Source organism: Drosophila santomea, chromosome 3L (genome assembly GCF_016746245.2).
Source record: "Drosophila santomea strain STO CAGO 1482 chromosome 3L, Prin_Dsan_1.1, whole genome shotgun sequence".
Classification (NCBI taxonomy): domain Eukaryota; kingdom Metazoa; phylum Arthropoda; class Insecta; order Diptera; family Drosophilidae; genus Drosophila; species Drosophila santomea.
Window position 1 is genome coordinate 21,040,070 of NC_053018.2, and position 15,308 is coordinate 21,055,377.

The window sequence follows — 15,308 nt, forward strand, 5'->3', positions numbered from 1 at the left end:
GTAATGGTCCCATAATTAATTAGGGATATTTAAATAGTTACCAGGAAGAGGCTAAATGCAAAGTTGAATTAACCAAAGCCCATGCATTTAGATAGGAAGTATTTAGCATAACTATTAACCCTATTATGCAGTTCCTTGTGGCAGTAGATCCGCACTTGCCACACCCCTGTAGCCACGGGAACGAGACATATGCCAGGGTCCACAAATCTACTTACAGCACACTGAAGATTCAGTTTCAGCCTCAGCTTCAGTTTCATCTCCGGCTCAGTCAAAAAAGTTTGGAATGGCGAGCAAACTTTTGTGCGGGCTAAGTGCAAGTCTTAGGGAAGTTGGCCATTTTTTGCCCGACTGCCACTGAGACACAAGAAATAGGAGCGGCCAGTTGGGCCGAAGTTTCCTCTGAGCCGCTGCACTTCTGCCTCGCATCTTTCTGCGGTCAGCTTACTAACGACTTTTCGATACGGACCGAGAACAGCTAAAACTTTTGTGCTTGGCCTAGGAGATAAAATGCTCCGATTGGCGGGGGCTGCGAAATGGAGAAAATGGAGGTGGCACCCCGGATGGGCGGGCACACCTGATCCTCCGCTTAGTGCCGATGAGGAGCCGGGGGAGCAGAGCCGGGTGGTCGGGTGGCATGCATATTAATAAGCTGCACAAATGTTTGCCGGCAAACAAAGTGGCAGGATGCCGGCGCTCGGAGTCGGATGCCGTGTAGTTCAGTCTATTAAAAGGCACAATGGACTTCCTCCCCTGAAACCCCGGATCCGAAGAGGGCACGGGGCATGTGATGCTTCATTTCCGCTTCCCCAAGGAATGCACAGATGGTGCACAGAGATTATTTTTCTTTGACTCGAAGTACTGAAATTATTTATACAAAATTTATTTCGTAACTTACCCAGTAATGAGTACGGATTTGATATTATACCAAGTGCCCAATGGAATCAATAGTAATTAAATTTGCTATCGCAAACGATTAGACAATAAACACATCAAACTGCCAAAAAATAGCTTTTCTTTTCATTAAAACATTTTATTATTCAGTTTAACACTAGGTCTGATGATTTTTACAATTTTCTTTCTCTGCAAAGAGAGTGAAAGCTTTCCTCACTCAAACTGTTTGCCGTTTAGTTTCGCATAAAGTGTAGTCTGCCCTGTAAAATGCATAAATCTTTGTTGCCACTGGAGCTCGCCTCATTCGCAGATTCTCGGTCCTGCGTCCTTCATCCTACGTCCCAGGACCTGTATCCTGGTCCCAGGACCTGTATCCTGGATGCTGCAAGCTGAAAGCTGGCTGGTGGGGCTTCAACCCCCGTCTTACGTACTTTTCCGCCTGCAGCCGCTTGGGCGTCTTGTTTGTTGCACGTTTCATTTGTCAAAAAAGGTTTAGGAATTTTATTGCCAGCCCCAGCTCTGAGAGCCCAGTGGCTTCATGGGGCTAGGGGGTCATATCCTCGCAGGCGGTAAGTGGTGGTGCATCTGCTGCACTTGTCGGCTGCCCTAAGTGGCAACTGCTGGGAGCCCATTGAAGTGCCACTGATAGCACAATAATTTGTACAGGGCTTGCACCCGACAAGGACATAGAAATGCAAGGTTAACTAACTACCGGCAGGCCAGTGAAATTAAAGCGAGTTAAGGCTTCTTGGTCGTACTATTCAGAACCAATTTGTGGAGACTTCACGTTCTATAGCATAACTCGATTTAGAAGGCCGACTAATCTTAAAGATTTTTGTATATAAGAATGTGTATCCATATGTACAATCCAGCACGTGAAAGGAATATAATATTTTCTGATAAATCTTTATATCGTTAAAGTCAAAATAACCGAACGATTGGTACCTTCGGAACCTGAAGTTTGGAGTGAAAGTTTCTATGTGGAAAAGGGTAATACAATGTGTCTAAGCAGTTCAATTAAAGTATTGTGCACTTAAAACTGGGACTGCAAAACTAAAGCAGCCCAAAGAACCCTATCTTAAACTGTCAAAGGAGTTCTTACTCATGTGATTTGTATAGATGCTTATAGGGGCTTAAGTGAGACTTGAAAAATAGCAATGGCGAAGAGGTTCAGTAACATCATCTTCTACCTGACCCTGATAATCATAGCCCTCTGTGGGGCCTGCCTCTGGATGTTCTCGGGCTTCCGTCACGAGGATGGCAAGTTCAACATGATTCTGGTGGCGTTCTTGGCAGTTACTATACTTCAGATCCTGATCCTAACGCCCATCAAGTTCACAATTATGTCCCTGGATGCCGCCTTCTGGCCGGCACATCAAGCTCCGGAGACTGCCGACGAGAATGCCAAGGTGGACACGTTGATGGACGAGCTGAGACTGCACCTCCGGACGCTACGAAGTGAACTGATGATCACGGAGAGGCATCGAAACGAGAAGGTCAACCTGAAGTATCGGCTGATCACCCAGGAACTCTGGCTCACAGGCAAGCTGTTCCTGGTTTACTTCTTAGTGGCCTTGGCTTTCTTCGACGAGTTGCTGTACTTTAACACAGAGGCCACGCACATCCTCTTCCAGTATAGTCATGGGAATACGTTCGGACTACTGAGTGTGAGGAATGTGCCAGATATCTATTTATTTGTGGTCACCTCCTTGGTGATGGCCTTTACGGATGGCAAGAACACCAGTGGCGGAGCTCCATGGATCCATGCGGAGGGCACTAGACTACTGGGCGTGGTGAGGCTAAGGCAGCTGAGGACGGAGAGCAACCGATTGGGTCTATCGCTTCCCGAGTTCACCGAGCGGGAGTTCGCTGAGAGCTGGACACTGCCCTACGAAAGGGTTCCGTACACGGACAAGTACTGGCCCATCTACACACCCTGGCTGCCGCCTGGGACTCGGGACAACTTAATTCTGGGCATCAACCACGTGGGGCATATGTTCAACTATCCGGAATCGAAGGGCTACACAGTCTTGCTCTCGGACACCCGCCATAGAAGCCTAAAAATTATTGAGTACCTGATGAAAAAGAACTGGCTGGATGCGAATACGACGGCTTTGTTTATGGACTTCAGCTTGTACAACGCGGATGCCAACACCTTTACCGTGTGCACCTTGTGGGTGGAGAAGTTTCCCTACCAATATCCCGAAGGCCACATGAGGGTCGAGAGTCACACGTTTGTAGAGCAGCTGAGGGAGTTCTCGATGTTCGGAATGTTAATGGTGTTTATCTTTGCCATCACGTGGGTGCAGTTCACCAAGGCGTTCTTCGTGAAGGTCTGGTACGATCCTCGACAGCTGAAGACACTGTGGGTCATGGTGGATGCAATGATCGTGATACTGAGCCTCGTGGTGGGGATGGTCATGGCGGTGCGGGATAACTTGGTTCAAAGGATGATCAAGAAAGTTGAAATCGCCGTTGTGGTGGACTTTCTGGACTTTCGGCAGCCGGAGCAACTCTCCTACATTGAGGATGTGGTCACGGGCTTGACTGTGGCCCTGGTGACTATGCGCTTGTGGAAGGTGATGCAGTTTTCCGCCACCTTCCAAATGTTTACAAAGACAATCTCCATGGCTTGGCAGGCGCTGCTCTGCACCTTCGTAATAACCGGCATTTTCATCATCGCAATTGGCATTGCGACGGTCACCATTAATGGCAACTATACCAGTACCTTCAGGGATTTCCCCAAGGGCATTGTTACGGTCACCTGCTTCGCTTTTGGCTTTACGAATGTGATCTACCCTCCGGATATCTTTTACGGCGGAGAGTGGCTGGGCATCTTATTGTATACCATAATGGGCTTTGTGGTCAAGTACATGCTGATCAACTTGATTGTTTCCATGATGAGGGATCAGATGGCGAGTGTCAAGGCGGATAGGGATAAGAAAGTAATGCAGCGCATAACGTTCTGGCAATTCCTGCGCGTTGAATATGCCGACTCCATTAACTTTATCGTAAGACTGTTCCACTGCCAAAGGGGTTACCAGCGAAAGAATCGCACAGTTTCACAGAATATCCAACGCAAACTGGATTACATTGAGCTTATGCGACGAGAGACTAAGATAAGGCCAATTTATTCCGAGAAAATCTATGTAAAGCCGGTAAACAAGGAACTGGCTCAGATGAAATACAGGGAGAGGATCGAGCGAACCTTTGCTCTGGCCGCCATTCTCCACACCCAAATGGAGCTAATTGAGAGGCTCATGTTCGGCGACGAGGATGGAAACCTGCCTAGCCTAGACCAGGATGAAGACCAGGTCCCGGAGACTTCGAAGGACTAAAGAAAGATGGCGTAATCGCAGTTTATACCATGCAAGAGATATGAGCAAAATGAATCAGGGATCCGACCTCTTACATACCTTAGAGATTAAAATATGATAAGGGTTACAGTAGTATCTTCTTTAATGATAAAAGATCTAAGAAGGAAACTCGTATAATGAAGTATGGTAGTGATTTTGAAACCCTTTCGGCGCAGTTGAAAGAAAATATCTGCCCAAGTCCCCAATAGTTAAATACTACTTAAAATACTTTTGCAGGATTCCTCCCCATCCGTGCAGTTTTGTGATTTTTTGTTTATGTCACAGCTAAATAATTATGCGCAAACAGGCAAAACTTTTGACTTGAAAAGGCTTTTAGGGCAATTTGGCGCTTGCTTTGTTCGGCCTGTTTGCTATCCGAGAATTCTGGCTGAGCTCCAAGAGCCCGAACCAAATGACTTTTGAAAGGGGGAGTGGCACAGCCCTTACTATTGTTATGAAGTAAGCAAATAAAAATTTAATACTGCAAGCTTTTAGGCCGAGCCGCGACTGCAAAACTATTCGCTATTCGCTGCGAAATCTGAGCTAAATGCTAGCTCTAAAGGACTCGGCAAACATTGTCGAGCACATCCTGTAAACTAAACAATTGTCAAAAGTTCGAGTCCTTTTTCTATCAGCATCAGCCCACAGACAGATAGTCTGGCAAGTGTTTTTCTATATATTTTCTGTGGTACTTACGTCACTAGGGGGATTGGGGAAAACTTTTATAATTATTAGCAACAAATGAGCAGTGACAGAGCGCTTCTGCCGTGACTGTAACTTTCCAGGATTTTCCCCATTCTGGCTCCTTTCCTTTTATTTGCAGTGCCCAGACGGCAGAAATCACAAATGATCCCCGCCCTCAATTTAAAAGTTTTAACTACCTGACTGTTTCTCCATTTTCCTCGGCGTGAGGGTGTGTGTGTGTGCGTGTGCGTGTGTGGCTGTGTGTTAGCCGAAGACAAACGGTAAAAGAAAGAGTGGCCAAATCAAAAGCCGTGTGCATTTTCCCCTGAGTCTGTTTTAGTAGACCAGTGAGTTACCCGAAAAGTTTTTAATTTTTGATCGCTTTTTGTATGGCTCCACAATCAGCGCCCAAAAGTATGCATTGGTACTGCTGGCTTACGAAAGCTGGCTGTTATGAGACATTGTGGGCAAAGAATATACATATGTACACACATGTGTATGTTAGCTTTACTGCGTTGCAAACTTCTAATGGAAATCAAATACCCTCTGTTTTGGTTTTGAAATTAAAATTAAACAATATTAAAGTAATTTAAAACATTTATATTCGACATGGTATATTTTATACCAATTTCTTAAAGTGGCATCACCTAGTGATTTCTTCAACCGTAAGGAAAGAAATTGAAATTTAAAGAAAAGGAAATTTGGCATCAGAAAATTTAATATGATAACACTTCTCACAAAAAGCTACGCCCGTCGATATTTGGTTTAGATTCAGATGTCGACGAAGAGTGAGATCAGCCAACAATCCTGGGAAAAGAGCACATGCAACCATCTACAAGCAGGATGAATCCCTAAATGCGATATCCATAAGTCGTTTACCTGGTAAAATCTTTAAAAATAAAGTCATATTAAATATAAAAAGCTTTTCGTCTTTCGATGTCCTTCTAAAAATTCTTTACTAAAACAAAATAATAATAATAATAAAAACAATAACGACATCCGATTTACGTCAACCCAACACAAGGCCGATGGACTGTGGTATCAGATATGAAGATGAGAGTGATAAAGCCCTTGAAAGCTATATGTAGATATAGGAAGGTTTAGCATGGATGATTCGGACCCACTGAAAGCTCTGCCTTCAAGAATAATGTCTCTAAAATTCCAATAAGTTTCCTCCGAAAATTAAAGTCGGTGAATAGGAGGTGCTCAATGAGCTCTAAAGTAATATACTACAATCTGATTTAATTGCTATCGAAGAGGAACGGGCCATTTAGGAATGGATAAAATCGAAGGGGCTCAGCGAACCTCACACCAATATATAAGATAAGCTATGAAGTCTAGCCAGAGAGCATGAAAAGAATTCCGAAGAAACTGAACCTTGTTATAGCTAACCATCGAAAGGCCACCATAGTTATCAGTTAGACTAGAAATGACCAAACAACAAGGCAAATTGCAAGTTGGATCAAAATGATTTGAATATATCATAATGAGACATCTAAAATAATACTTTAATAATAATAAAGCTGAAAACAGGTTCGTGATAAATCCAATGATTAAATTAGAAACCTTTTAATTATTTTTTGTATTATTATTTTTGTTTTAGGAAGATGCAGCAACTGGCCATACTTGCCCTTCGGAGATATCCTAACAAACAAGTTTCCCGACCTCTTTCCTAGACTCTCTTAAAATTACATCTCTTTAGTCTGAAAGCTCTTGCCAAAGAGAAGTGCTGAATGGAAGTCCTGTTCCTCGAAAGAGAGCCAACATCGTCCTGCGCTTTTGGGTTAAAGTTTCCTGCCACAGCATTCGTGGCAGGATTTAATTCATACCTCGAGTGCCGTGTCCTCGGTGTTCAGCCAAGGTTAAGTGCTGGTGCAGCGCCAAACGCGTCACTCCTCGGGTCCTGAGTCCTGAGTCCTGAATCCCTTGGAGGAGTGCGTGTAGGAGTTTTCCCTCCGCTTGGGGTTCGTCGTTTCCTTTTCTTTTGGTTTTATGTTTCCCGCCACTTTGGCACGAATCTTCCCACCGAAAAAATAATGTCCCCATGTTCCCAACCCAAAGAAGGAGGCCTCATAAACAATTGCCTGGAAATATAATACATGGGCTCTTTGTGCTGGTCCCTCGAACTTTTGCTTAGCCTTTAATACCCGTTGAGAAAAGGAGCCCGCAGATTGAAATATTTTCCTCACTGGCGTGAATGAACCGCGGGGGAATTAAGTAAATGGCGTTGACTCCCACGTAAAAAACAGAAGAGCCACCCACAATACGGCATAATTAGACATTGTCACGCCCAGCAAAAAGGTATCTGCATGTAAATGACTTGCACAACATTTTAAAGTCTCGCTGACCTTTGGAGTATCATTTTTTAAACCCAAAAACTCCCCACTAAAACCGAAACCTGTTTAAATTACACGACACGTTTCTTGGCCTTAAACTTTTTGCCTACATTTTTTGGGGGTGAAACGCCTACAATGGACACCTGCGATGGCCATAAGCAAAAACAAAGCAGTGCAAGAAAAATTGAGGCAATCAAAAATGCAAATGTCACTACGTGAATTGTTAAATCGCAGGACAAATCCGTTCTCCAAAACGAACCCTAGGGGCTCCAAATGTGGGCGGGACCAATAAATCTGCCCGCAATTCCAGCGAGCATTAATTCACTTTTACGTATATATTCCGGTTTATTTATCGCACAAAGTTAATTGCCAGGCCGTGCTCTCTATTAATCATATTCTATAATTTGTTTAGCATAATTAGCCATATAGATAGGCGCACAATGGGCGAGATTAGTCCCATTTTCGGAGCATTAGGCCAAAGATAGGCTTGCGTTCTGGATCATTAGCCAAGTCGCAGAATATGGTCAGCAAGTATTCAATTTGGGTACACCACTAGGTTTTTTCTGTATTTCAAGGAAGCCACTATATCTAAAGCTCATGAATTAGTCATTACTTGAAAAGATATTGGTGAGTTCCTATTATAGCTAGCTTACAATTATTTTCGTATATATGATGGTAGCCGATTTATTTTAAGTTCAGATGGATAAAGAAAATAATTAAACACATTCTTCATTGTTTACCCGAGTAATGCTTTTTCATAATCAAATTAAGGGGCAAACAAGGAAATTATCTTAGCAAACATTTGTTGGCTCTTGTACCAAAGCTGGTGTTTCGTTCCGTCGCATCCTGCATCACATTTCATGTTGCAGCCAAGTCAAACATTAAGCGAAATGTCGCTGGCCATTATTCAACCATTTTGCGCCTTGTCGGCAAACAAAATTACCAGCCAGCAGAAAACATATACTGACTGACAAACAAACAGCTAAAAAGAAGAAGGCAGCCGAAACGGGCAAGAAGAACTCATAAAGTTTGGTAACTATGCTCTGGCCTCTCGGTGCAGGGTAACAAATTTTGAATCCGAATGTAGTAACTTCGTCTTAGCCTGCTCCACACACTTTTTAAATACTCTATCGGGGCTAAAGGGGCTATTAAGTGTACGTTACGTTCCTTTCAATTTTTATTTTTTAACTGGTAGTGATTCGGTTGCAAAAATAGCATTAATTACACGTTCCAACTTTCTAAATTGATTATCAGAGTAAACGCATCAGAACTTAGTGTTTTATTGACTTATTTAACTACAAATATATTTTTATATCATAATCTCATACTTTTCACTATTGTCATTTTAAACCCATACAACTCTTTATCATTTTATAAATGGTTATCGAGGGTATGTAGGCATTCGGTCCGGGAAAGAAAAAAATATTTGTAAGCCCCCTCTTTCACAGGAGCTGGTTTTTTAATGCAAATTTCGTGTAAAGTTGGGAGACTTTTCGCTCCCGGATTTCCACAGTCGAGGCTGTGTAGCATTTTCCTTGTTTTTGCCATTAACAGCAATTACAAAATGGCAAACAAAACACAACCGACAAAGAAGGGGCGTGGACGTTGGGCAAGGGCAAACTTTTAATTATTTAGACGGGAGAGCTTACACTTTTTTCTAACACTTTTTGCAAATATTTTTGTTGGTGGCAGTTGCAGATTTTTCGGTTGTAGCGTGACTTGGTGACCTGGTAGGTAAACGTCAATATACAGCGAGTTTGTTGCGCTTCGGAATTATTGCTTTTTCTGTTTCGGTAATCACGAGTTGTAACTAATCAAATTAAAGGCAGGCCATGAAGAGGAAACGCACCCACGAAAAAGGGAAAAGAAGCGCCAACGCGCAAATCCTTGAGGACGTGGGGATTTCCAGTCCGTGGCAGGCGATAACACATATGCCGGGGATTTTTCCGGCTCTTCTTTTGGCTTCTGGCAGCTGGCAAGGCACTGCCATCTCCTATCTGAACGCGCGAACGCAAAATGGCTATTTAAATTGTGCATCAATGCATGAAATGCGCCATGAAAGCGTTTTAGATAAGCGGAGAGCCGAAACTAGCAAAAACCATGTGCCCACGGAAAAAATGGATGGATCACGCAAAAAAATTGACAGAAAATGTATTTGCTTATAGTCGATTAGCTGTTGCTATATACGTTTTACAAAAATTTGGTTCTACCCAAATAATCTCTTAAAATCCAAAAAGCACGCGGAAAACAAATATTTCTTATTGCCAATTAATATCACATCATCTTAGTTCTAAATGAAACGTAAGATATCCGACGTAATATATATTTATGAAAGACAAAACAAGAGAAAAAACCCATCCTATAATGTATACTAAATTTGTATTTTTATTTCGTCCTAGGTGATCACAGGTTGATAACTTAGATGAGGAGAGGTGCAGGAGCAGCGGCGTAGCTCAGAGGTGCGGAGTAGGCCAAAGGCGAGGAGTAGGCCAAGGGAGCAACCAAAGGAGTAGCTAATGGAGCAGGCAGAGGAGCAGCAGCGTACTTGGCCACCACGGGAGCAGCCACGGGAGCAATCACAGGAGCGGCGGCGATTCCATTGAAGTTCCTGGCGATCACCTGGCTGCTGGTGGCAGTCACAACTGGAGCGGGAGCAGCTACCACGGCAGCAGGAGCAGTGTAAGCCAGGGGAGCAGAGTAGGTCAGAGGAGCAGAGTAGGCCAGGGGAGCACCCAGAAGTCCAGGCTTGGCAGCAGCACAGGCAACGAGTGCGAGGACGACGACGGCCTGTGAACAAATCAGGTTGATTAGTTTAATCCTTTGAGGGTCCTTTTTCAAGAACATACGTATTTGAGCATGGTGGTATATTTCGTTGTTTTGCTTCTTCGGAAGGCTAGAAACTGTTTGATATCCCACTGCTCTTCGTGGAGCATATTTATACCCGAATGTCTGCTCAGCTCTGACTCATGATCGCACGCATTCAGTTCATTTAAATGCTGTGACAGTCTCCCGTTACCATTTACCATTTACCATTTACCATTTGCACTTTGCCGTAGTTTATGTGATTTCCCACTGCCGAGTGCAGAATGTGGAATAACTCTTGGTGGCCACTGAATGCGATGGCCTGAGGTCACAGACGCAGTCCCGATTCGGCGTATAAATAGTGGTGTGGAATGTGTTGAACGGCATCAGACAAGTTCAAGTTTTCGATCCGAAAGCACCAGATCAATAATCAAAATGTTCAAATCCGTAAGTTTGGAAACTTAACTTGCTGCCTTGTTTACTAATTGTATTCTATTCACAGACTGTTGTGTTCCTGGCCATCGTTGCCTGCGCATCTGCCAAGCCTGGACTCCTGGGTGCTCCTTTGGCCTACACTGCTCCCCTGGCTTACTCTGCTCCCCTGGCTTACACTGCTCCTGCTGCCGTGGTAGCAGCTCCTGCTCCAGTTGTGACCGCCACCAGTAGCCAGGTTATCGCCAGGAACTACAATGGCATCGCCGCTGCTCCGGTGATTGCTCCCGTGGTGGCCAAGTACGCGGCTGCTCCTCTGGCTGCTCCCTTGGCCTACTCCTCGCCTTTGGCCTACTCCACACCTCTGAGCTACGCCGCTGCTCCTGCTCCACTTCTCATTTAAATTTCAAAGCTGTGATCACCTATTACAACGATAATAAATTGAGATATATCTAGATATTATTAAATATGATATTTTTTTTTAATACGCAACGAATTAATATTTATTGCAAAAAGAAATTGGCAATGACAATGGCTTGAAGTTTGTTAAACATTTATAACCAATTTACTTACATTTTCATGTTCATTTTAAAATTCATGGGCTATCAGATACCTCTTACTTAGCTAGCGGAGGTGTAATGAAGAATAAGAAATGCAAGTAGCGAAGCGACATTTTACAGAAATGCACTATAGCGCCACCTAACGACGGCAATATTTATTAATTACAAACCTTTATTGTCTTTGACTGTGGTTGCTAAATTAATTAGTTGGTAAATTCTAAAGTAATGGAGTTCTTTCGCTAGCTTATGCATGCTGTCTTCAATGAGACAATACGGTCCCTACTATGTTTATACAACTCCCACAAACCGCCCAAAACTGTCAGGCCTTTTGATAAATGTTTTGATATTTTTTATACACGTTACTCGTAGAGTAAAAGGGTATAATAAATTCGTTGAAAAGTATGTAACAGGCAGAAGGAAGCTTTTCCGACCATATAAAGTATATATATTCTTCATCAGGATCAATAGCCGAGTCGATCTGGCCATCTCCGTCTGTCCGAATGAACGTCGATATCTCAATAAACTATAAAGGCTAGGAAGTTCAGATTCAGCATACACTGACTCCAGCGACATAGAAGCAGCGCAAGTTTATCGATTCATGTTGCCACGCCCACTCTAACACCCAAAGCTGCCACGCCCACACTTATGAAAAATGTTTAGATATTTTTTCATTTTTTTATTAGTCTTGTAAATTTCTATCGATCTGCTAAAAAACTTTTTGCCACGCCCACTCTAACGCCCACAAACCGCCAAAAACTTTCAGTGTTGAAGACTCTCCTTCGCACTTCCACTAGCTGAGTAACGGGTATCAGATAGTCGAAGAACGCGACTATAGCGTTCTCTCTTGTTTTTTATTAGCTTCGTAAATTTCTATCGATTTGCCACGCCGAAAAACCTCCAAATTTTTTTTTTTTTTATTTTTATTTTTTTTACCTATATTTGAGAAAATTTTAAAATTTCTAGTTCACACTTCCACTAACGGGTATCTGTTAGTCTCGACTATTGCATTCTCGCTAGTTATTATGTGCGAAAGCGATTCCTTTAACGTTTTATGTTCTACTTAACCAATCTCGATACGTCCCTGTTACTCTTTGAATAACGTTTTATTAAAACGGAATGCATATAAAATAATACAGAAGAGAGTGCTATAAATCAAAACATTCAAAAACATAGCAGTGATAGTTTTGGTCGTGGCAAAATGTTTCTGGCATATCGATGGAAATGTGTAAGACAAGTGATAATAAAATGTCTAGCTTTAATAGTTTCCGAGATCTCGACGTTCATGCCGACGGAAAGACAGACGAACAAACGGAAAAGTCTAGATCGACTTGCAGATGATCTTGATCATGAATATTCGGAATGAAAGTTCCGCATCGTTTCCCTCTACCAGTTACGAACTTCCTAACGAGTCTAGTACGCTATCTTTTATTCTGCGAGCAACCTGTGTTAAGCAAATCTATAGATCCAAAGCTTTTTCAGTAATTTTCTGTGGTCGTAAGTATCGATTTAACAGTTCATTTTTATTATATTTATCGTGTTAGATGATCACAGTTTAGTAATTTAGATGAGAACTGGTGCAGGAGCAGCGGCGTAGCTCAGAGGTGCGGAGTAGGCCAAAGGCGAGGAGTAGGCCAAGGGAGCAGCCAGAGGAGCAGCCGCGTACTTGGCCACCACGGGAGCAATCACCGGAGCAGCGGCGATGCCATTGTAGTTCCTGGCGATAACCTGGCTACTGGTGGCGGTCACAACTGGAGCAGGAGCTGCTACCACGGCAGCAGGAGCAGTGTAAGCCAGGGGAGCAGAGTAAGCCAGGGGAGCAGTGTAGGCCAAAGGAGCACCCAGGAGTCCAGGCTTGGCAGATGCGCAGGCAACGATGGCCAGGAACACAACAGTCTGTGAATAGAATACAATTAGTAAACAAGGCAGCAAGTTAAGTTTCCAAACTTACGGATTTGAACATTTTGATTATTGATCTGGTGCTTTCGGATCGAAAACTTGAACTTGTCTGATGCCGTTCAACACATTCCACACCACTATTTATACGCCGAATCGGGACTGCGTCTGTGACCTCAGGCCATCGCATTCAGTGGCCACCAAGAGTTATTCCACATTCTGCACTCGGCAGTGGGAAATCACATAAACTACGGCAAAGTGCAAATGGTAAATGGTAAATGGTAAATGGTAACGGGAGACTGTCACAGCATTTAAATGAACTGAATGCGTGCGATCATGAGTCAGAGCTGAGCAGACATTCGGGTATAAATATGCTCCACGAAGAGCAGTGGGATATCAAACAGTTTCTAGCCTTCCGAAGAAGCAAAACAACGAAATATACCACCATGCTCAAATACGTATGTTCTTGAAAAAGGACCCTCAAAGGATTAAACTAATCAACCTGATTTGTTCACAGGCCGTCGTCGTCCTCGCACTCGTGGCCTGTGCTGCTGCCAAGCCTGGACTTCTGGGTGCTCCCCTGGCCTACTCTGCTCCCCTGGCCTACTCTGCTCCCCTGGCTTACACTGCTCCTGCTGCCGTGGTAGCTGCTCCCGCTCCAGTTGTGACTGCCACCAGCAGCCAGGTGATCGCCAGGAACTTCAATGGAATCGCCGCCGCTCCTGTGATTGCTCCCGTGGCTGCTCCAGTAGTGGCCAAGTACGCTGCTGCTCCTCTGGCAGCTCCGTTGGCTGCTCCTCTGGCCTATTCTTCTCCGTTGACCTATTCTGCTCCTCTAGCATACAACGGTCTCCCCCTTGCACATGTTCTAGTATAAGGAAAATTAAAGAAGTGATGTATACATCTTCAGTTCCTAAATTTTAGCTTTCATAAGAAAATACTGTCAATAAAACAAACTTGTTGTATTATTTGAAAATCTTGTCGATTTATGAATAAAACTATAGAATCGATTAGTTAACGAAATGCAATACCGAACAAAACTAGGAGCTTCTTGAGTATCCTATGTGTTTAATAAAAATGGGTCAGATACTTTTATAGACTAAAATAAATTTGATCATTGAGAGCCATTAAAACAAAATGGAGTTCAAGTACTTAGAATTGCTACACATTACATATTCGTATGTTGGGCTCGGCAACCAGTCATAGCTAAATGCTATATACGAAGATACTAGTTTGTTGTGAATACAGAGGGTCTAATAGTTAACAGAATTTTCTTGGACATAACGGAACCTTTTTATAACCGTTACTCGTAGAGTAAAAGGTTATGTTTGATTCGTTGAAAACTATGTAACAGAAGAAGGAAACGTTTCCGACCCTATAAAATATATTTATATTCTTGATCAAGATCACTAGCTGAGTAGATCTGCCTTCCGTCTGTTCGTCGTTCTGTCTCTCTTAACCCTCTACTGCATGAGCATAGAAATATTGAAGAAAAACATTTTTTTATGTAAATATTGTTTTATTTAGTTGAAAATAACATAAATTTGGAAAATTTTTTTTTTTGGGGCCATAGTTTGGAGGACAAAACATGAGAGAACGCTATAGTCGAGTTCCCCGAGTATCTGATACCCGTTACTCAGCTAGTGGAAGTGCGAAGGAGAGTCTTCAACACTGACAGTTTTTGGCGGTTTGAGGGCGTTAGAGTGGGCGTGACAAAAAGTTTTTTGGGAAATTTATAAAAATTTACAAGACTAATACAAAAATGAAAAAATATCAAAACATTTTTCAAAAGTGTGGGCGTGGCAGCTTTGGGCGGTTTGAGGGCGTTAGAGTGGGCGTGGCAAAAAGTTTTTTTGCAAATCGATAGAAATTTACAAGACCAACACAAAAATGAAAAAATATCAAAACATTTTTTAAAAGTGTGATCGTGGCAGCTTTGGGTGGTTTGTGGGTGTTAGAGTGGGCGTGGCAACATGAATCGACAAACTTGCGCTGCGTCTATGTCTCTGGAGTCTGTATGCTTAATCTCAACTTTCTAGCTTTTGTAGTTCCTGTGATCTCGACGTTCATACGGACGGACAGACGGACGGACAGACCGACATGGCCAGATCGACTCGGCTATTGATCCTGATCAAGAATATATATACTTTATATAGTCGGAAACGCTTTCTTCTGCCCGTTACATACTTTTCAACGAATCTAGTATACCCTTTTACTCTACGAGTAACGGGTATAAATACGAAGCCATATATGGCTTCCTATGCATTCACCTGCCTTGCACAGGTGCTGAGTTATGTAAAGCTTGAAGTCGAACAGTGGCATATATTGATCTGACTTACGACGGTATAAAATCC

The 15,308-nt window shown here is 43.0% G+C and overlaps 5 protein-coding genes across 5 annotated transcripts; 3 read left to right on the top strand and 2 right to left on the bottom strand.

Annotated features, from left to right (window-relative positions):
• The first annotated feature begins 2,034 nt into the window (after window positions 1-2,034).
• Window positions 2,035-4,282, top strand: LOC120447576 (polycystin-2). Its single transcript, XM_039629041.2, has one exon. The coding sequence runs from the start codon at window positions 2,049-2,051 to the stop codon at window positions 4,227-4,229; it is 2,181 nt and encodes a 726-aa protein (XP_039484975.2). The 5' UTR covers window positions 2,035-2,048; the 3' UTR covers window positions 4,230-4,282.
• A 5,403-nt stretch (window positions 4,283-9,685) lies between these two features.
• On the bottom strand, window positions 9,686-10,293 carry LOC120447584 (cuticle protein 16.5-like). Its single transcript, XM_039629052.2, has 2 exons — window positions 10,114-10,293; window positions 9,686-10,054 (listed from the first exon to the last, which is right to left on the bottom strand). Exons 1-2 carry the CDS (start codon window positions 10,291-10,293, stop codon window positions 9,686-9,688), a joined length of 549 nt encoding a protein of 182 aa, XP_039484986.1.
• On the top strand, window positions 9,992-10,904 carry LOC120447591 (cuticle protein 67-like). The gene is made up of 3 exons (XM_039629058.2): window positions 9,992-10,069; window positions 10,324-10,516; window positions 10,572-10,904. The coding sequence occupies exons 2-3, from the start codon at window positions 10,382-10,384 to the stop codon at window positions 10,902-10,904; spliced, it is 468 nt and encodes a 155-aa protein (XP_039484992.1). The 5' UTR covers window positions 9,992-10,069; window positions 10,324-10,381.
• Window positions 10,905-12,560: 1,656 nt separating this feature from the next.
• LOC120447590 (cuticle protein 38-like) lies at window positions 12,561-13,475 on the bottom strand. The gene is made up of 3 exons (XM_039629057.1): window positions 13,457-13,475; window positions 13,010-13,202; window positions 12,561-12,954 (listed from the first exon to the last, which is right to left on the bottom strand). Exons 2-3 carry the CDS (start codon window positions 13,142-13,144, stop codon window positions 12,622-12,624), a joined length of 468 nt encoding a protein of 155 aa, XP_039484991.1. The 5' UTR covers window positions 13,145-13,202; window positions 13,457-13,475; the 3' UTR covers window positions 12,561-12,621.
• On the top strand, window positions 13,233-13,831 carry LOC120447586 (cuticle protein 38-like). Its single transcript, XM_039629054.2, has 2 exons — window positions 13,233-13,412; window positions 13,472-13,831. Exons 1-2 carry the CDS (start codon window positions 13,233-13,235, stop codon window positions 13,829-13,831), a joined length of 540 nt encoding a protein of 179 aa, XP_039484988.1.
• The last annotated feature ends 1,477 nt before the right edge of the window (window positions 13,832-15,308 follow it).

What these genes read in the sequence shown, in the direction of transcription:
- LOC120447576 (XM_039629041.2), top strand. Translation starts at nt 2,049, where the DNA reads ATGGCGAAGAGGTTCAGTAACATCATCTTCTACCTGACCCTGATAATC.
- LOC120447584 (XM_039629052.2), bottom strand. Translation starts at nt 10,293, where the DNA reads ATGGTAAATGGTAACGGGAGACTGTCACAGCATTTAAATGAACTGAAT. An exon ending in ATACCACCATGCTCAAATAC is followed by an intron (nt 10,055 to 10,113) that starts GTATGTTCTTGA and finishes ATTTGTTCACAG; the next exon opens with GCCGTCGTCGTCCTCGCACT.
- LOC120447591 (XM_039629058.2), top strand. Translation starts at nt 10,382, where the DNA reads ATGCGATGGCCTGAGGTCACAGACGCAGTCCCGATTCGGCGTATAAAT. An exon ending in TAATCAAAATGTTCAAATCC is followed by an intron (nt 10,517 to 10,571) that starts GTAAGTTTGGAA and finishes TTCTATTCACAG; the next exon opens with ACTGTTGTGTTCCTGGCCAT.
- LOC120447590 (XM_039629057.1), bottom strand. Translation starts at nt 13,144, where the DNA reads ATGCGATGGCCTGAGGTCACAGACGCAGTCCCGATTCGGCGTATAAAT. An exon ending in TAATCAAAATGTTCAAATCC is followed by an intron (nt 12,955 to 13,009) that starts GTAAGTTTGGAA and finishes TTCTATTCACAG; the next exon opens with ACTGTTGTGTTCCTGGCCAT.
- LOC120447586 (XM_039629054.2), top strand. Translation starts at nt 13,233, where the DNA reads ATGGTAAATGGTAACGGGAGACTGTCACAGCATTTAAATGAACTGAAT. An exon ending in ATACCACCATGCTCAAATAC is followed by an intron (nt 13,413 to 13,471) that starts GTATGTTCTTGA and finishes ATTTGTTCACAG; the next exon opens with GCCGTCGTCGTCCTCGCACT.